The sequence below is a fragment of the Tetrao urogallus genome, assembly GCF_951394365.1.
Source record: "Tetrao urogallus genome assembly, chromosome: 17".
Taxonomy (NCBI): Eukaryota; Metazoa; Chordata; class Aves; order Galliformes; family Phasianidae; genus Tetrao; species Tetrao urogallus.
In genome coordinates, this window is record NC_136830.1 from 8,051,482 (window position 1) to 8,071,680 (window position 20,199).

Consider the following 20,199-nt stretch of genomic DNA (forward strand, 5'->3'; position numbering starts at 1 on the left):
TGGAAAGCTTGGAGGGATGCAAGCCGGGGAAGGTGTTCACATGCTGTAAGCACAGCAGGAGCAACGTGTGACTGTCACAGCAGCCAAGCCTGCATCTGTCCTCCTGCTGCTCGGGTGCTGTACCTGCCTGTCAAGTTGGTTTTGCTTAGTCATGGAGGAGACGTGTTCAACCCCCTACACCAGAACTGCGAGTTCCCATGAGCGAACTCGCCCGGGCACAGCATCCCATTAATCAACTGCCTTCATGTCTTATCATTCAGTGATTAAGGACAGTGATTAAGCCGAACCAGGTCCTGATAACACTTTGCAGAACTTCGCCCTGTGGGTCCTGGGGGGCGGCTGCACCATCGGTTCAGTTCGGTTCGGGCGGTGCGGAGCGGAGCCGGTCGGGAACGGGGCGGGAGCTCCGGGTCCGCCTCCGCGGTGCCGCCCCGCCCCGTGCCGGCGTCTGCGGGACAGAACGGACGGGACGGCAGCGAGGGAGGCAGCATGGGGCTGGAGCTGTACCTCGATCTGCTCTCGCAGCCTTGCCGGGCAGTTTTCCTCTTCGCCCGGTGCAACAACATCCCGTTCGAGTTCAAACGGTTGGAGCTGATGAAGGGTGAGCGGGGATGGGAAGGGGCCGCTGCCCCCCGGTAGCAGCGGGCGGGGGATTCACGTCCAGTGTGGAAACTCCGGTTGTTACGGGGCGGTGCTGCCGCCCTCGTCCCCACCTCGTGCTGAGGTTCTGCAGAGCTGTGTGAAAAACAGTCCATCAGAAAATGGGGGACAGGAAAAGAGACGTCGTTCTGAGAAGTAAGGCTCCTCGGGGTGCCGGCCAAAAGGCGATGGGAAGTGCACCCAGCAGCGTGGGGTTCGCCCCTTCCAAGTAACCGGAGTACCGTGCTGCAGTACAGTGTGGTTCTCCTCTGGGTGTAGCAGTGGGGCACAGTGGGGTGAAGTCATGCTGACGGCACTGGGAGATGGCGAAGGCAGGGGAGGGTGAAGTGCAGCAGCCAGAATCGGAAAGCTGAGGGCTGCAGAAGGGAGAAGGGCTTTTGTTTGTTCCAGAACCAACTGACGGAGGGTAGGAGCCCCTCAGAGAGGTATCGTTTTCATCAGAGGACGTCTGGAGATCTGTATCTCTTTCCTTTGCTGGTAAAAACTGCCTTTCAGCCTTTCCAGTGGTCTGTTGTGAAATTCGGTGAATGTATTGGGCTTAAAATGTAAGATGAGAAGGTTTATGAGGCTCAAACTGATAGAGAAACAAGAGAGGCTCCAGCTTGTTATTAGAAAAACCTCTGGGTGTTGTGGTTTCTGCTCTGGGTGTTCCCCTTCATGCCTTGGCTGCTCACCAAATGCACTTGATGCTGCTTTCCCCTTAACGGCCTGTCTCAGTAGGGGCTGATTGCAGCTGGGGTAAAAGCCCATACAGTGTCTTTTCCCTTGTTGCCAATGAGTGGTTGTGGTGAGACGTTGATCCAAATGAGAAGAGGCTGGCAGGCAAGCAGAGAGAGCATGAAGAGGAATGGAAAAATTGAAAGAGAATTACTCAGAGATTGGGTTTGCCAAGTTCTGGGAAAACAAACCTTTTCCAGAGCATCTCCTGGGGCACAAAGATTCCCAGGTGACTCACGCAGGAGGGCATGACAGGGGGAAAGGCACGGGAGAGATGTGACTGTGGAGATGCACGTGTGTGACTCTGAAGCCAGGGGCTGGGAAGAGGCTGGCGTGAATGAAGGTGTCTGGGTTTGGGTCCAGAGGTAACAAAGCACAGCGGGACTCCAAAGGAACGAAACACCTCTGGTTGGCTTTACTCTCTGCCTGCTTTACAGAGGAGACCTAAAAGACGGCTTAAAAGCAAACTCACGTCTGTTTTTGCTCTGATCTATGATAAAGAAAACTCGCACAAAGGGTAAAGAGCTTATTGATATGTTTGTAATAAAGTTCTCGTGGCTTTATATGGAATCATAGGAATTTGTTTCCTCTAAACAGAGGACCATAAAGAGAGTTTAATATGAATTTTCTCATTTTCCAGGAAAAATAAAAAAAAAAGGAAGGGAAAAATTCCTTTCTTTCTCACTATCCCTGTGGTTAACCCACTGTGTTTGTGGTACTGAGATCCCTTCCCCCCAAAGCTCCTTGGTGTTCGTGCCCTGACAGGTGCCTCCAAGCACAAACTTTGTGCTGATACCGCCTTGAGTTGACAAACATTGCTGGTATGAAAGGACTCTGAACCTTTGTCAAGAGGTTGTTCTGGTATGCAGGCAATAAGTGGTACAGGGCTGTATTTGTACAAAGCCAGAAATGGTCCATGTGTTGTCCGTGGGCTCCTCAGCTGATCCCAGATGGGTGCTGAGCACCACTGATGAGAAAAAATTTCTCATTTCCCTCAGGGCAGCATAGGACCGAGGAGTTCAGGAAGGTGAACGTGCTGATGAAAGTGCCTGCACTGAAGGATGGTTCCTTCACCTTGGCAGAGAGGTAAGGCACAAATAAGCTCAGTCCTCTGCTGAAGCACTGTTTGTCCCGATTGATTGAAACTTGATGAAAACTCTGAGCTGCTGCTTGGAGCTAGCTTGCATGCAGGCAATGTTTCTGAGCTCAGACACCTGCCCCTATGTCCTCTGCTCTCTGCCTTCAGCTGGGGGCTGTAGTTCGATGTGTAGATCTGTCAGAAGGCACCTGCTGCAGGATGGCCTGGCAGCGCTAAGCTCTGAGTTGGAATGAACTCATTCTGTGGTTTATGTATGCTCTAAAATGTCTGCAGGGTAACTGTAGCACAGCCAGGCAGATGTGGCTTGCTGGTGACCGATGGACGATTGCTGTCCCTGAGCAACCAGCAAGCCAGCACAAACTCTGCCAATGTGCTGTGACCACCCAATGATCACACATTCTCACTTATACCTGACTTAAATTACATTTGTACTGCTGCTCACACAGCAGTGCAGTATTAGGGAGAAGGAAAAAGGATGAGTGCCTTTATCTCAGCTTACCACTCACTGCTCTGTCCTGCTCTCTGCCAGCGTTGCCATCCTCATGTACCTGGCCCGGAAATTCAAGACTCCCGATCACTGGTATCCCTCTGACCTGCAGAAACAGGCCAGAGTTGATGAGTACCTGTCATGGCAGCAGGCCAACATTCGTGGGAAGGCGAGCAAGGTGTTCCTATGTAAGGTAAGGTACACTAAAAACTGAGAGCTGAAAGCGCTACGGCACCCCTCTGTGTGCTGGGCCTTTCTGAGTGAGCATGCAAACCGGGTGACAGGAACAAACCTAGACCTGGGATTGATGTGGCTGGTTGGTAGTAGATCTTTGCCCAAATGAAGTAGTCTGAATCCTTCCTGCCGCAGCCATAGCTCTGAAGTCTGTGGGGCTCATTCTTTGTCAGTGCAGACCAAGCAGTGTGCATGGTGAATGTACCTTGTATGAACAGCAAGCAGCAGGCACAGCTCGCTGCCTTCCGCCCAGCTTCATGGAAAGAAGGAACATCCTACTGGAAAACAACATGCAGCTGTTTAAAGATGAAGCAGCCCTCCCTTGAGAGAAGACTCGCGTGGTTGAAATTTCAGACTTTCTAGGGAGGAGACACAGACAGATGGGAAACAAGGATGGTTACTGACATTCATCTGTTCAACAGCTTGTTCTGTTCAACAAACAGCTGTTCTTGGGCACGGACACTGGGGGATCCTCAGAAGAAGGCAGTTTGAGGCCTGGACTTCGTTTAGAGGGAAACGTGCAAAAAGCAGTGTCTGTTCTTTTCCCTGCCAGGCGCTGATTCCTCTTCTTGCAGGCCAGCCACTGCCTTCAGAGAAGTTGGAAAGTGCTATTGAGGAGCTGAACGTTGTCCTGAATCAGTTTGAGGAGAAGTTCTTGCAGGGCAAGCCCTTCATTGCGGGTAGCGAGATCTCCTTGGCAGACCTCGTGGCCCTGGTGGAGCTCATGCAGGTGAGCTTCGATCGCGGTGCTGTCAGATCTACAAGCTGGGCTGTAGGCAGCAGCATCTCTGTAGGACAGATCCTTCTCTCTGCAGTTTAGTCTTCAGTGGAATTAAAACTTGTTCCTTTTTGACCACAAGCAGAATTGAGTTTGCCAGGGAATTTCTCTTTAGAGAAGTTTGGACAAAATTTTCATTTTCTGGTATTTCTTCCAGGAAAAAAGGAAAAAAGTAGACAGAGGAGGATGAAGGAGAGATTGAAAGAACACAAATTCAGGAGAGAAGCTAAACTGCATTTGTCTTGAGGCAGCTGAATGTAAGGTGCTCATTGACCACTGCTTTGTCTTTTGAGCAGCAGAGCAGGGACTCCTCACCCTCCTTCCTAGACAGAAGTACTGCAGTGCTGTCTGCGCTGTGTAGAAATAAAGTAACTTTCTGTTTTAGGGGAGAATAAATCTATTTGATTGTCTCCCACTACCAGGATTCAGTGTCATACAATGAGCTACAGAAATCACAGGGATTTGGAAGACACGTTGGTGTGTGTGGACCTGTGTGTTCCACGTTACACAGTCTGGGGGTCTGCCACAGCTGTGCTTCCACTGCAGCTCCCAGGGGACAGCACTGCTTCCTGCAGGTTAAGAAGCAGAGATGAACTGCACCTAATGAACTCCATGACTTTGTTGCCTCAAAGGAGAGGCACGTCTGTGCTTCGTTCTGCTCCCAGCCCTGGCTGGCTGCTGGCAGGGAAGCCTGATGCCTGGGTTCTGTTGCTCTCTCTGCAGCCTGTTGCTTCTGGCCACAACTTCTTTGAGGAGAGGCCCCAGTTGGCGGAGTGGCGCAGGAGGGTGGAAGAAGCCGTGGGGAAGCAGCTCTTCCAGGAAGCACACGAAGAGATCCTGAATGCCAAGAATGTGTCTGCTGAGAAAATGGCACCTGAGCTGCGGGAGCACTTAAAGCAACAGCTCTTAAAGCAAATCAATTAGAACAAAGGGTGTCGCACTCCAATTAAAATGAATTATTTTGTGTAAGCTTTTAGTAAAATTTCAATATTTCCTCCAATAATAGTACAAAAAACTGCATTCCAGAAAATGCGCTTCAATTACAGTCTTTTTGCAACTTAGAAAGGAAGAAAACTACATCTTGGACTGCAGGCAGGCAGCCCTTGGCTGCTTCCCCTGCCCGGAGGGTAAGGGAGCTCCTGGCCACTAGAGGCTGCTGTGTTATAGATCAGAGCAAAGGGACCCTCGGAGCGAGGGAGCTGTGCGAGTTTTCAAATGAGGTCTGAGAAGTATGGGGTGAAGCCCATGAACGAAGATCCTCGACAACAGCCTTATGCCATCGTCTACATAGCTTATGCACAGCTGAGAAAAGCTGGTTTTCTAGCTGAAATCATTGCCAACCACATGGGAGCCTTCCTCAAACCACATCAGTGCTCCATCCCTTCCCCAGACAGCTCTATGGAAGGTGTTTAAACCAGGTTCCCCGCTGCTGAATGCTGCTGTGGCTGGGGCTGAACTGGGGGCAGAGGGGCTTGGTGGCCAGCCCCAGGGCAAGTGCAGTGCTTAGCAAGCAAGCTAACGCTGAAATAATGTTCATGTTCCACTACTCTTCTGTCATGACATATTCTCCAGTAAAGTTAATTGTTACACTTGCAGTGTGTCCTAGCTCTGTTTGGATTTGTCAATAGAACTGAGAAAGGGGCAGCCCTGGATTCCTTACACAGACCTGTGTGGTTCCCTTTCATAACCTCCTCACGGCCTCCCCTTGCACGCCTTCCTGTCCTCTTCCAGTTTCTGCCCTTCCATTTCCCAGGTAAGAACTATGAATCCTCCCAGTTTGCATAACTGTTTTTTTTCTCCTTGTTTAACACTGGTTTCAGCTGGAAGTCTGTGGTCTGCTAGGTGGTTACACTGCCCACAGTGATGGCTGTGTGGTGCAGTGGGTTTGAGGTGTCTGCCATGTCAATGCTAGTCAACTGACAGCAGTGCTCAGAAAAGATGGAAACAGCTGCTCAGTCTCACATATCCTTTCAGCTGCACCTGCGGTTTTGGGGAATAAGCCATCTGTTTATTTGAGTTTCCTGAGTAAACCTGCCCTCTAGATCAAAAGGGCACCATGAACCAGAGTTTGCAGTGCGTGTCCCCCAGGTATGAGCTAAGCCAAGCAGATCAATCCTCTCTCTGGTCTTCCAGCTTGCAGGATATCCTAAATGTCACTAGTGAGAAAAGCAAAGTTTGCCCAAAAAACACTTTCATTTTCTGCGCTGATACAAGCAGAGAATAACTTGTTTTCTCTGATTTTTATTATCTTCTTGCATTCTGCCCAGCAAACTCAGTAACTTGCCCTGAGAGTATTTGCACTGTTGCCAGCTGACCTGTAACTGCTGTAGGTGCTGCTCTGCTGTAGCAGCTTGCCTGTAGTTCTGAGCCTAAAGAAAAGAGGCTGTTTATGCCATGCTGCCAACCACTTCCTTTCTTCTGCAACCTGCAGCTTACCACATCCAGCTGGCTGGGCTTCACTCTGAATAAAATAGGTCCCTCCTTGCAACCTCTTTTAGCACTGTTTGTGTAACTTCAAACTCCTCCAACTTCTCCCTTTTTTGTAGAGAGCAAACTTTCTGTTACCAGCATAATAAATTCCTCAGCTTCTGTTCAAGTAGAAACAGACCAGAGACAACAAAAGCCAAGAGCCAAACCAGACAGCCCTCAACTCAAATGAGGCTTGTTAGCAGAGCTTTCTTAATATATATTTCCCTGCAGAGCCTAAAGACCCGGTCTGTGCATGTGAACCATTGTGAGAGCCAAAGCAAATGCAGGACCAGCACTTGGTCTTATTGAAGCTCATCCCATTGGCCTCAGCCCAGCAATCCAGCCTGTCCAGATCCTTCTGTAGGGCCATCCTACTCCCAGGCAGATCAACTCCCAGTTTGGCGTCATCTGCAAACTTACTGTAGGTTCACTCAATCCCCTCATGCAGGTCATCAATAAAGGTACTAAACAGGACATGCCCCAGTTCCGACCCCAGGGGACACCACTTGTGATCTGCCTTTTGTGAACCTGTGCTGTCTGGGCCTGATCCCCTAGTTGTCTTGCACATGCTGTGTGATCTCATTCAAGATGATCTGTTCCATAGCTTTCCTTGGCACAGAGGTGAGGCTGACAGGCCTGTGGCTCCCTGTATGCTCCTTATGACTCTTCTTGTAGATGGGAGTCACAATGGCAAGCCTCCAGTGCTCTGGGACCTCTCCAGTTGACCAGGAATGCTGATGGATGGCAGAAAGCAGCTTGGTAATCACCTCTGCCAGCTCTCTCAGCACCCTCAGGTGGAGCCCATCTGGTCCCATGGACTTGTGACAGTCCAGATGGAATAGTAGGTCTCTGTTTCCATCTGAACCATGGGGTTTTACTCTGCTCCCCATTCCAGACTTTGAGGTCAGGGAGTAAAGTACCCTGAAAATAATCCGTCTGACTTTTAAAGACAGATGTAAAACAGGCATCGAGAACCTCAACCTTTTCCTTGTCCTCAGTGGTTGTGTTCCCTGCCACATCCAGCAAAGGATGGCTGTTCTCCTTACCCCTAACCCCCTTTTATGGTTAACATTTGTAAAAAAGTTTTTTATTCTCTTTTGCTACAGACTTGCCTTGCTGTTGGTTTTTATCATGGAGATAAAGCATCTCGTCCTTGTACTTTGCCTTCTGCTGTCCCTCCACTTCCCCCATCTGGTTAATTTGTGTCATTTGATCTTAGCTGGTTCCAAATCCAAGGCTGAAAACCCCAAGAGCAGCTCTCTCTATCTGCCAAACCCAACAGGTTGTGCAAGAGTTTTGCCTGCTGCAGTGCAATGTTCACTGTCTGCTCCCCTTTGAGCTGAATATGGAGAGAGGTTGCGCATCCTGTGACAGCTTAACATGCCATTCTGACTCACTTTCCTCAATTCTTGCCAGGAGCTATGTGGAAATAAGTGAGAGCCTGTGATTTCTAGAGTAAAATCATGCTGGGATACACAAAATCAGAGGAATCTACAGAAAACAGATACACATCCCAAGACATCTACTGCATTTTTTATTGACAGTGCCTGCAAGTACAGGGCGAAAAAGCTTTCCTTGAGGTGATGGAACTAAAAAAAAAAAAAATACTGTGCTAGAAACCTAAAGAAGAAGAATGCAATAAAATGCCATATAACACGACTAGATTAAAAACATCTCTGTGATTGTGTGGGTGATGTGGTGCAGTCAGCAACAGCAAAAAGACAAACAGAACATTTCCAGAAGGCATGGGAAAAGCCCTTGGAAGCCCAGTCAGGACTAAAGGCTCCACTGAAGAATGAACTAAAAAAGAAGCAAAGTGATCCTACACTGTTCGTCCTGCTGCCTACCACCGGGATCAGAGAGCGCTTCTCAGTTCTAGTTTAGAGAAGGGGTTTGCAAGCATTTTAAACACAAAACTCTTTTACCTGGGCAGAGGCACAGTCACGTTCCCTTTCCCCGCTCTGGTAGCATTTAATATTTTCTTGCTCTGAAGGAGTTTGATAGAACTCAAGCACCTGCCACAGTATTCTACAAGCCTTCATTTTGTGTTTCTGCTGCATGCAGAGGCTTTATAGGGTAACGTATCCTGAATGGGACTAAAGAGTGTAGAGAGCCCTTCTCAAAGCTAGTCAGGATAAGAAAAACAACAACAAAAAAATCTTATAGTGTGGTTCTAACTCTGAAGAATTCCTCTGAAAAACCAGTGCATGGTACTGCAGACGCAGTGTCAGGACACAGCATAGTCAAAAGTCACTCACAGATGGTTGTTCTAACAGTAATCTCTATTGATAAAGAACTGTCAGAGCAAAATAAATAACGGAGAGTATTCCAGTTTTGGATTTACCCGAGAAGAGCTCACTGCTTGGTACCTAAACCTTTTCCCAACCTTTTGCATGAGTGAAACGGCACCTGTCCCCCAGCTCCCCTTCCTTGAGGTCCCAAAGGTCTGTGTGTGACAGAAGGGCTGTGTGGGACTGCAGGGCTGTGTGCCACGTGAGCTGTGGGGCAGCGCTGATAAGGAGGTGTCAGAGCTGGGTCTGACCGAGGGTGACTTTGCTATGATCGGTTCAACCCCTGTCGATGTCACAGACGTGTCTGTACTCACCAGCACTGTCCTCGAGCCACAGAGCTGCAAAACGCTGCGGGGCTACGCAGGGCTGACATTAATCCTATATAAGAAAGAAGGGGAAAGGAGGGTCGCCGGTGTGCGTGGTGCCCGTGCTGACCGAGCAGCCAGCTGCGGGGCCAGAACCCGGGCTGGAAGGGCAGCGGTGTGACAGCCGGCCCTCTTTGGATCTCAGTCGCCGTCACCGCCCCACAAGGCTCCTTTCCTAAAGCGGCCCTACGCGCGGTGCCAGCTGCATTTCCTTTCCCGGCCTCCGCGCAGCCCGTCACGTCGCGGGATGGCAGCACCACCTCCTGCCGCTGCCCGGCTCCGCAGGGGGGGCCTCCAGGGCCGGGCGCCTCGGGGCCGCCCGCCGCGTCCCCGCCCGTAGGAGGGCACGGCCGGCACGGCTCAGCCCCCTCCTGCCCGCGCGGGGCGGCTCCGTCCGCAGAGCGTCCCGTGGAGCCGGGCGGCGGCAGCATGGGGCTGGAGCTGTACCTGGATCTGCTCTCGCAGCCCTGCCGCTCCATCTACATCTTCGCCCGGACCAACAACATCCCGTTCGAGTTCAAGCACGTGGAGCTCTTCAAAGGTGAGGAGGGCTGGCAGGGCGGGCGGCGGGGCCGGGGGTCGGAGCCCCGCGCTCAGCGCTCCTCTCTCGGCTCTCGGCAGACTCGGTGCTGGGAAAGAAGCCGGCGGCGGCGAGCGGCGCGGAGCGGCCCCGCACAGGTGAGCTGCCGGCGGCGGTGTTCCTGCGGGCCGCGGGATCGAGCCGTGCCCGGCTGGCGGCGGCCCGGGCGGTAAGGCGACCCCGGCGGGAGGCCGCGCTGCGGGGCACGCTGTGGCGGCGGGCCGGGCGCTGGCAGCCCTGCGGCTGCTCAGGGCGTAGTGTTGGATGTCCGTCGGGCTGTGCGTGGCTGCAGGTGTGTTCCTGTGGCCGCTATGGGATGGAGGAGGAGTGAGGCAGCATCAGTGCTTAGGGACGTCCAACATCAGCGGGAGGAAGCACGTGAAATCACAGAATGGTTGGGGTTGGAAAGGACCCCCGACGGCCGTCTGTTCCCAGTGCCTGCAGTGCACAGGGACACCCACAGCTCCAGCAGTGCTCACAGCGCCGTGCCCTGACCGTCTGCAGGGATGGGGCAGCGCCAGCTCTCTGGGCACCCTGTGCAGTGCCTCACCATCCCCCAACACAGAAGTAAACAACTTCTTCCTTATATCCAATCTAAATCTCCCCTCTTTTAGTTTGAAACAGTTTCTCCTTTCCGCAGACCTTGCTGAAGGGTCTGTCCCTTATTTCTTACAGCCCGTTTAGATACTGGAAGGCTGCTTTCCTCTCTCCCCAGAGCCTTCTTCTCTCCAGACTGCACAGTCCTGGTCTCTCAACCTGTCCTCACAGGGAGGTGTTCCATCATTTCTCTGGTCCTCCTCCACATCTCTCCTGTGCTGAGGACCCCACATCTGGATGAGGTCTCACAGTGAGGAGCAGAGGGACAGGATCACCTCCCTTGGCCTACTGACCATGCATCTTTTGATGCAGCCATCTGGAACCTGGCAAAATGCAGGAGTTAGTGGAGCTGGAAGATCACCTACTCATAGGGGCAAGCAGGGGTGCAGAGCTCAGAGACTTTTCCAGGGTTGTACCCTCACAATACTGCGTCCCATCCTTCCTGGGAGTCATGAAACAGGTGGCAAGGCCACATGCCACAGCTAAACCTGCTGCCAGCCTGCAAGCTCTGCTCAGCCTGCAGAGAAGGAAGGACGAGCTCATCAGGTGTGGCTTTAAACACTCACCCTGCAGGCCCTCCTGAGCACAATGGCTGGGCCGTGCAGCTCCCAGAGCTGTCTCATAGCCATGCTGTGGCTATTTTTGTGGATCCCCAAGGAATGTTTCTCCAGCCATTTCTAGCAAATTAGTCACAGTGACAGTGACTGCTCTGGGATTGGTGTACTCAGAAACAGTCAGCTGTTCAGACTTGTCCAGCTGTATCAGAAGACTATTGAATGTTTGCATACTGTATTTCCCAGGTAAGTCATTTGTTATTTTTGTTGCCTAGGGCAGCACAGTACTTGGAAATCCTTGGCTGAACAGATTATTAGGCAGGGATGAGATTGGCAATCAAATTTTTTTTCCCCATTTCTTTTGTAGAATTTTGTCTACTTGTCTTTTCACCATCAGTAGATCCTCCCTACACGAGGTATTTTTCCTGTGTGCAGACTGCCTTTCCTCTTGACAGTGTATATTCTAATTTAAATTATTCCTCAACGCTCAGCAATACACAGTGTGTATATATATACACACATAAATATACACGTATCTATTTATACATGCACATATATACCCTTGTGAGTATACTAACTGCTATTACTAATTACACCAGATACAACTGATGTTAAACAACTGTAAGTCAAGGGAATGTCACAGGATCACTAAAGATGGGCCACAAACAAGAAATGGCTCTGCTTGCTGGGAAGGGCACAGTATTGAACTCTGCTAAACTACAAATACCAATACTGATCTCTTTGTTATTGCAATAAACAACCAGTCCCACTGGAATAACCTACAATCAGTGTTCATACCAAAGCTTTTATCGCTTTGCAGCCGAGTTTCTGCTCGGTTTTCTCCTTTTTTGTCTGTATGAACCAAAGCAAGTCAGATGCTATCTCTGTGCTGCAAGTGCAGTCTGTGTAACAGATGCTGGCCCCCTGTCAAATGTGCTGTAGTGCTGTGTTAGGACTGACACAGTATGAAAACAGGCTGAAATCTGATTCAGCTGCCCTGACCCACTGCTTACTTCTCATATCACTGTTTCTCAATTGCTTGCTACCCTGGATAATAAACAAACAGTAGATCGTAACAGCCAACCAGCTGGGTCCAAGAACTGGCTGCTCATTATTTGTCAAAGCTACTGACTTGCAGTTTTATGCTGTGTTTTTCTAAGGACCACTTGAGCTGTGCACACCTTGCCCAAGCTGGGTGTGATGACCACTAGCTATTGGAGCCCCTCTAGAGGCACAGGCTCAAGCACTTTCCTGAGCAGCTCCTTGGATGACAAAGATGTACACAATTTTCCATACAGATTTTTTGTGATATAAATCATAGACAAAAGGTCCCTTGTGCTTTGCCAACTGGCTTGATTTTCTAGGAGTGTTTTTAACGCTCAAGTTTCTCAATTAAAGGGCTTGTTACCTCACATGGTCAGGCTCCAATTCTTTAGCAACCCTTTATTCTGAGCTTTTGTACACTGCTGCCTGCTTCTGCTCTGCGCATAGAACCTCTCACCCAGCTAAACTTGAGCTAAACATTGTCACTGCAGGCAGCTAGAAACATTGCCCACAGGAGAAGTGGGTTTAAATCCCTGCAGACAGCAGATGGATGTGAGCCTTGCTCTCCAGTGAAGCTACTTGTATGGGAAGTTAAAAGCTTTTCTCTAAGAAGAAGCAAGGCAGGGGCTAGTCAGCTAGCAGTGAGAATAGGGCAGTAATGTTTGCTCTTTGGTTTATCTCACGTGAAGTCAGTGCTGGGAAAGTTGTCAGAGGCTTTGCAGTGTTCTGTAAGTTGCAGTGCAGGAATCCTGCTTTCTCCCATCCCTTCTTTCACAGCCAGCTGTAAATAAACCTAGTAGTCCAAAGTCTTTTTTATTGCTTGGAGATGTTTCACACTGTCCATTAAAGCAGCCACTAGCACCTCCTTCTGTACGGCAGCAAATGGTTCTTGGGGATGTAGAACCTTGTTAGTTAACAGCACTTCTTTTTTTTTTTTCTTTTTGGATAGAAGGGATTTTTGTTATGAAAACTTCTGCTGGTCACACTGGTTTGATTTGATCAGGATTTGCACCCTGGCACATCTCCTTATAGAAAGCATGTAAGACAAACAAAGTAAACAAAGCCCTTCAATCTTTTTTTTTGTACCAGTTCCTGGAGTTTTATGCAATCTCCTGGCATTTAACTGCTGACTCACAAGTTCAATGCCTTCAGTGAGAAACTGAAAACTTGATTAGATAGGCAGCTATGAATGCCTTCAAACTCCTGTGACTGTGGAGTTCAAACTCTTTTATGGGCTGGCTTCTTCCTCTGATGTTTTCCTGACACAGGAGGTTTATTTGCTGGCTTATAGCTGGCAGTAATGCAGAATAGAGGTGTCAGAGCTTCTCTGACCCCGGTCATTGGCCGTGGTGGCAGAATGAGTTACTTTGCAAGTTCACTGTTACATTGCTGATACTCATGTTTTTCCCATCCCAGCAAGAGCTGGAATTAGCCTCTGCTGCATGTCTGCTGAGGGATCAGCTCTGCTGACAGTGTTTGCTTTCTTTGGGAATGATTGATTTCCTCTGCTCTTTGGAGTCAAACAAGGGAAGGATTCTGCTCCATGAGTCTTATAAGCCACCCGGGTAGTCTTGGATTAATTAGCCGCTGCAGGGATCTCCGTGGGCACAAAGGTTTTAAATCACTTTCCATCACGACTCCATCCCAACTAGTGTCAGCCTTGTTAACGAACTGAAGGAAAATGACTCTGTTTTGGTGTTGTATGTTGGAAAAAGGAGCAGGAGTGGCTTCCGTTTGCCCTCACTGGGTGCTCTGCATGCAAACTCAGCCTTTCCAGACCACACTTTGTGTTTATCTAAGTCTTTTTTCCCCCCATTTCTGAAACCATAGGACAAGATTTCAAGTCAAGTTAGTGTTTTCAGAACCAATATCTTCGTTTGTTTTCTGGATGCCTCATTGGGAATGATTTTTCAGAAAGTTTTGGTAGTATTGTTGGTAACAAACAACTGAATTGCTGTGTAGAAGTGAACTGCACCTTGCTGTGTGACATGCCTGAGCAGACTGCAGGCTGTAGATGGCTTTTGCATTGGCTCTTCAATTTCATTTTCAAAATATGACATAGGAAAAGAAACAGCAGAGTTCACAGATTTTCCTGTTGGTTACAGGTGGCGAATACAATTCTAACCTCTGACTTGTCCATTCGTGTTCTCAGGGCCATCAAATAGTGAAGAGGCTGGCAAAATCAGTCTCTTGAAGAAAGTACCAGCACTGAAGGACGGAGACTTCACCCTGGCAGAATGGTAAGAACTCAACCCTCAGAGTTCCTTGGATACCAGTAATACGAATAGTGTTTAGGGGGTGTCATTCCCTCTGAATGACTCAGAACTGGCAGTAAGCATTTATGAATAGGAAAGATTAGTGATGTACTTTGACATTTCAGTTCCTTTGTTCTTAAAAGTTAGATACCAATATGCACATTTATGATAAGCAGTTAAAGATACGCATTATTTCAGGTGGACATGAGCCATACTTGGAGATGAACAACTTGAAGTCATTAGAAAGATGTTCCTTTGACAGGAGCTTTTGTAATTATGATGTTCAGCTGGCCATTGGGTCTGTTTGTGGAGAAGCAAGTATTTTCTGCCTAAGTTGATGTTGCAAATGCTTGCTTCCTCCACCACGTCCTTATTTCTCAATCGGAAGGGGTTAACATATTGTCAACTCATATATATGTCCTGACTTAATGAAAATTATTGTGATGATATTTTTTTATTTCCAATGTCTTGCTCTCCAAAGAGCACCAGAAGACTGGAAAGGTCTCCGCAAAGTTTCATACCCTTATGTACCTTACATATCTTGGTTATTTGTAATACTATAACCTCATCTCCATTTTCTGTTTGCATTATCTTTCGCACTGTAAACAAATCTCCTGGCTTAACTGATCTTCACTGAAAGCACTTACCTCAAATTAGGGTTATAAACATATCTGGGAATTGTTTAAAGCATATAAAACACGAGGAAAACTACAGAGCTACTTTTATTTGTCTGACTTAGTTATTAAGGCCAAATTAATACCTGGACAGATAAAACTGGTCTGAGGTAAAAGCATTCTGTAACATTCCCTGACCTCTTTTTTGTCTCGTTAATGTCTGAGCAGCACTGCCATTCTGCTGTATCTGAGTCGAAAGTACAACACTCCTGACCACTGGTACCCATCAGACATAAAAAAACGGGCCCAGGTAGATGAATACCTCTCATGGCATCACGCTAACATCCGGGCTAATGCTCCTAAGACCATGTGGATCAAGGTAAGGAGACTGGATACGAAGATGAGAGTAAAATGATGCTTTCCTGGGTGAAAACTGAGCCGAAAGAGTTTGTCCCAATGAAGTAAAAAATCAAGTCCATTCCTAGCTGGAAGGAGATGTCAGAGAGCTATTTGCTCAACATCAGGATTTGGCAAAAGCAGCTTTGGCCATTTTGTGTTGTTTTTTGTTTTGTTTTCTAGTTTTTTTTGTTTGCCTGTTTGTTTCCTTAAAGTAGTTCTGATCCAGAAGGTCTCAAAGCCTCACGGCCTATTATTGCCCGGATTTGTGAACAAATGTAGAACAGATTGGGTACTGCCTCCAAGGGCTCCCCCTCCCTGCACAGCTGTGCAGAGTATGCACAGACCTTTTGCTTCTTTGGCAAGAGCGTGTTTTGTTGCTGGAAACTGAAAGGTTTGTGTTCTTCACACGTCAGGTCTCTGTAGTCCCATCAGGGTGGAAAACCAGAAGGAGATTTTTGCTTCCAGAATGCTTACGTACTCCTCTGAAATGAGCTCAGGGATGGGTAGAATAGAGATACAGGGAGAACGGCAGTATTTCTTTATTCAGTGTGGTCAAATCAATTTACGTTTGGGTAAAATTAATGGAATCACTCTGAAGCAGAAAATCATTTAGTATCAGGTGATTCTGCTGGACAACTGGTTCCAGCCAACTCATCAGAAACCTAATGCAGCTAACCTTAGGGAAGCCCAGGTGCAAATACATCCCTGCAAGCATGATTGTAGCAGAGGATTTTAGATGAAATAAGGGTTGCCAGTAAGAAGATAAGAACGTCACTCTTCCTGTGTGAAGTCCACCCACGTTTGTGCCTAGCAAAACATATCAGGACTCACTTAGAATTTTGATTTATTAACATTTGATTTTTTGGCAAGAGAGTCCAAAGGAGCAGCACAAATATGAGTCAGACTCCTACAAACATCAGTTTCTTCAAGTCTCTGCAGGCTGTCATTGCAGTGCTCCAAGAAGAAATCCATCTCATTGCTGCTAGTTAGATAACTCAGTTACAGAAAGGTCATCAGAATAATTGAAAATGTGGAAACTTATAAAGCCACTGTGTAATAGAAGGCACAATTACTGGTTTTGTGAGAAGATAAACTGCCCTGAGATACAGAAAAGGAGATACCATTTCCTAATGGCTATACCTGGAGATCCCATCATTTGAAATTGGAAACATTTAGGAAGAGAACTGGCCGTGAATTTTCTGATGAAATAGACCCTAAATGCACTTGGCAAAAAAAAGTGGCTTGGATTAGGCAATCACAACATGAATTTGTTGAGTATACTAGCAGTAAGTAGGAAGTCTATCTACCACCCCTGTGGAAATTTATATCTTTTTTTTTTCTTTTCCTGAAAATAAACTGTTTCTTTGGCTATCATATATAGAGGAGGTATAGTTGTGAAATACTGGTGGCTCTGGTGGTAGATACACCTCTGTGAATGGTGACAAATCTCACTGAAAGGCTGCTACCCCCCGGGCCAGTAAGTCTTTGGAGACAAAGTCTGTTATTTATGATTGCTCTGGCTGGAAACATTTCTAATAGTATAAGGAATGATTCTTGGGATGCCTTAGAAAGAGTGATATAAAAAGGGCACTTACCCACCCTGCCCTCCTGGCAGCTGCTCCTCTGCCAGCTACACTCCCTACCACAGCCACCACCATGGCCTGCTGCCATCACCCGGAGGGACTGCAGGTGACCACCAGTGGCAATCGTGTGTATCTCATCAGGTACAACTTAATGACTACCACTAGATCCATGAGAAGTCAGCTGACCGTGCTCTGTGCTCGTTCTGTCCTCAGGTGCTGATTCCCCTCTTCACAGGGCAACCGCTGCCCTCAGAGAAGCTGCAGGAGGTGATGGAGGGGCTGTCCGCTTCCCTGAAGCAATTTGAGGAGAGGTTTCTGCAGGACAAGGCTTTTATCGTCGGGAGCGAGATTTCTTTGGCAGATCTTGTGGCCATTGTGGAGCTGATGCAAGTGAGTGCTGGGCTATGGTAATGAAAGGAAAACATGCTGCTGGGCAGGGAGGGATGCAGCATATGGTAACACTTGGTTAGGAGGAAGGGCATATCTCAGCACAACTAAGACGACGAGTAGAAGGCAGCAGTGGGTTCAGAAAATCAGTTGTTTTTTTAAAAGAAGAAACTGGCTGCAACAGATCTCCTCTGTTTTTGTTCCTAACAGAATGTCTTCCTGTTCCATCCTGATTTTATTTTTGACCTCTAGAGATAATGTATAGAACTTTATGAGCTCCTCCCCTCTCTTTCTCCTACCCGTACCTGCAGTAACATTTTTGATGCCCGTTGTCTTGGCAGAGTGTCTCACTGTTTGTCGCTCTCTCTGGCTTTCTGCAGCCTGTTGGAGTTGGTTGTGACATCTTTGAAGACAGGCCCAGGTTGATGGAGTGGCGCCGGCGGGTGGAGGAAGCTGTGGGGAAGGAGCTTTTCTTCCAAGCCCATGAGATGATCCTGAATATCAAAGAACTGAGCAACATTCAGATTGATCCACAGCTGAAAGAGCACCTGGCACCTGTGTTGATGAAGATGTTGAAATGAATTAACCTATGTTACTATTTTTCCTGTCTTTTTTTTTTTTTTTTTTTAACTTCTGTCATCTCTACACCTAACTGGAAAAAAAACCCGCTGTATTTCTTATGTAGTCTTGCAAGGTGTCCTCCCCAACCTCACTAAGCCTTCCCTGCATCTTTGGGGGGTGGGAGCTGGGGAATTTTTAAAACCTGAAACATGAGATTTGTATGAAAGGGAAAGACCCTATGGGTCACCTAACACATGCATCTGGGTTATATTTTAGTGTCACTCAGAAATGTTGGAAACATGAATAGTATTTCCTGAAAAATTTGAGCCAGCCTGCAAACTGGAACATCAGAGAACTGTCGAGGATGAGGATCGTTGTTTTCATGTGTTTGTAACATTCGGAGCTCTTTCCAAAGTGGCAAGCACAGCAAAGCAGACCTGATCCTCACCTTGCCAGCGTGCGTCTCTGCGTAGTGAGTACTTTGTGAGGAACAAAGCTACAGGTAGTCACTAAAGTAAAAAGAAGACTTTTTATTTCATTTTTTTAATTTAATTTTCTCATTGCTGGAGCGTATTGCTTGGCCGCCCATCTACATTCCATACTTCTGGTTGCCTTTAAGATCCTGTGAGAAGTTTCTTACGTTCATCCACGACTGTAAATCACTGTGATGCTTTCATTTAACCACTGCTCTCCGCTCTTCAGAGTTGGGTTTCTTAGGCATGTGGTCTGTCAGTACGTGTGGTGGGGCAGTTCTTGGGAGATCTGTGCAGTAAAGACTGAGCAACTTCAAATAGCTGAGGGTGGCCACAGCCTTCAAATAATGCCCACTTGAATCCTCTGTTGATATCATATATGGAATACACTGAACAGATGCATTCACAGTGACTTCTTTAAAGAGAATATGACTGCAATCAAATCATTTTTTTTCTGTGGTAATAGTGCAGTAGCAATCCACATTCCTCCTAGAAAATGGAAAGGAGGGATAAATCTAGACACGCTCTTTGGAGATTGTTTTGGATGGAAGTTCACCAAGTCACCCTGTGCAAGATGAAGTAATAAGGGAGATTTTGTGAGCTTGAGCAACATATGCATCACAATAAAAGGGCAGAGAGCTGTTTTGGAGCTTCAAGGCTCTCTTTCTTGGTTGTGCTGTTTCTGATTAGCTGTAGCTCAAGTGGGAAACCATTTTGTACTGCAGCACAAAATAATAATATAATAATGAAGCAAAATAAGCATTTCTAGTTGTTTTTTCAGTTGAAAACAGCAAAGGATGCAAAAACTGTTGGAATGTGTATGTTTGCATACTTCCATTCACATCTAGCTGTTGCCCTTGAACCTTACCCTGAAATGCTTAGTAAATGGGAATTCCATCTCTCAGTAACTGAATAGCTTCTTCTCTTTACAGTACTAACGTGTCTTGGCTACTTGCATTTCTGCTGTTAAGTACTATACAACTTGATGTGTTTGAGTGGTGTTTTTTCCTAAAGTTCTACTGCTAGATGTATGGATTTAGTCCAGAGCTGGGGGGATCTTTAAATTCCCCAACTGGAAAGAAAATCTCATTATATACTTGAGCTTTCAGTAAGAGAAAAATTCATTTTTTATGTTCACTGTAAGGACAAGAGAGCTGACTGAAGGCTCTTTCTTTTTATGAACTGAAAACATTAGAAATAGGTACATGTTTATTCCCACCTTTCCTTTCTTCTCTTAACCCCCAAACATTTTTTGCTGAAGTCTTATTCAGGAATACTGTCTACGCTTGAGATGAATTTTAAATGGGAAGTGGTTGACCATTTGAGAACTTTGAGAGTGGAACTGCTAAGTGGCTGATGACACACACAGATGCCTAGAAATGGGCAAAAAATACCAGGATTTTCCAAAGGCTCAGCAAAATGGAGACTGCTTGCTGCTGTGCTGTCATCTCTCGATTCATTCCCCTGCAAGCATTTGAGTTGCCAGCTCCAGGACAGAAACAATAGAACAAATGCCTTTAGTGTAATAAAAACTCAGATTCTGGGTTGTGCCGTGAGGCCATGGACAGTTTGCCATTTGTGGTCAACCCTCAGGAGCAAAGGACAAAACATATCATTAAAATGTTTGTGACAGACCCTCATGCTGTTGTAATTGCTGACTTTTGATACTTCAATCTCTTCTGCTCCTTTTCTTTTGGAAGGCCTTCTGACATGTTGGTCTCTTGTCATGTATTTTTTAGGTGGTGAGGTTTTATTTTGGCCTTGGAATTTATTGGAAGAGATGTTTAATATATTAAAAAGGAATGAGAAATTGAAAAATGGATCCCAAAGGGCACCTTATGTTGGATCAGTGATTCTCTGCAGACAGGCAGTGGACTTGTGGCTGGGGTTTGCAGGGTGGCTGAGTCCTCTCAGGGCCTTTGTTTTTCAGCAACAAACTCCGTTCTCATCATTCACTGATGGAGAGAGCTCAGTACAATCTCCTGGGCTTCTCAGCAGGCAAGTCCTAAAATCTTCCCTGCTGTATCCCTGCCATGCAGCAATAAGGTTTGC

General features: G+C 47.3%; 1 protein-coding gene across 1 annotated transcript; it reads left to right on the top strand.

The window, feature by feature from the left end:
• Positions 1 to 489: 489 nt before the first annotated feature.
• Positions 490 to 17,694, top strand: LOC306952906 (uncharacterized protein; the record flags this gene model as incomplete). The annotated part of the gene is made up of 12 exons (XM_079543681.1): positions 490 to 601; positions 2,376 to 2,463; positions 3,006 to 3,156; positions 3,751 to 3,927; positions 4,699 to 4,886; positions 5,038 to 5,102; positions 9,246 to 9,641; positions 9,722 to 9,823; positions 14,028 to 14,115; positions 14,973 to 15,123; positions 16,940 to 17,116; positions 17,494 to 17,694. 12 exons carry the CDS (start codon positions 490 to 492, stop codon positions 17,692 to 17,694), a joined length of 1,896 nt encoding a protein of 631 aa, XP_079399807.1.
• Between the last annotated feature and the right edge of the window lie 2,505 nt (positions 17,695 to 20,199).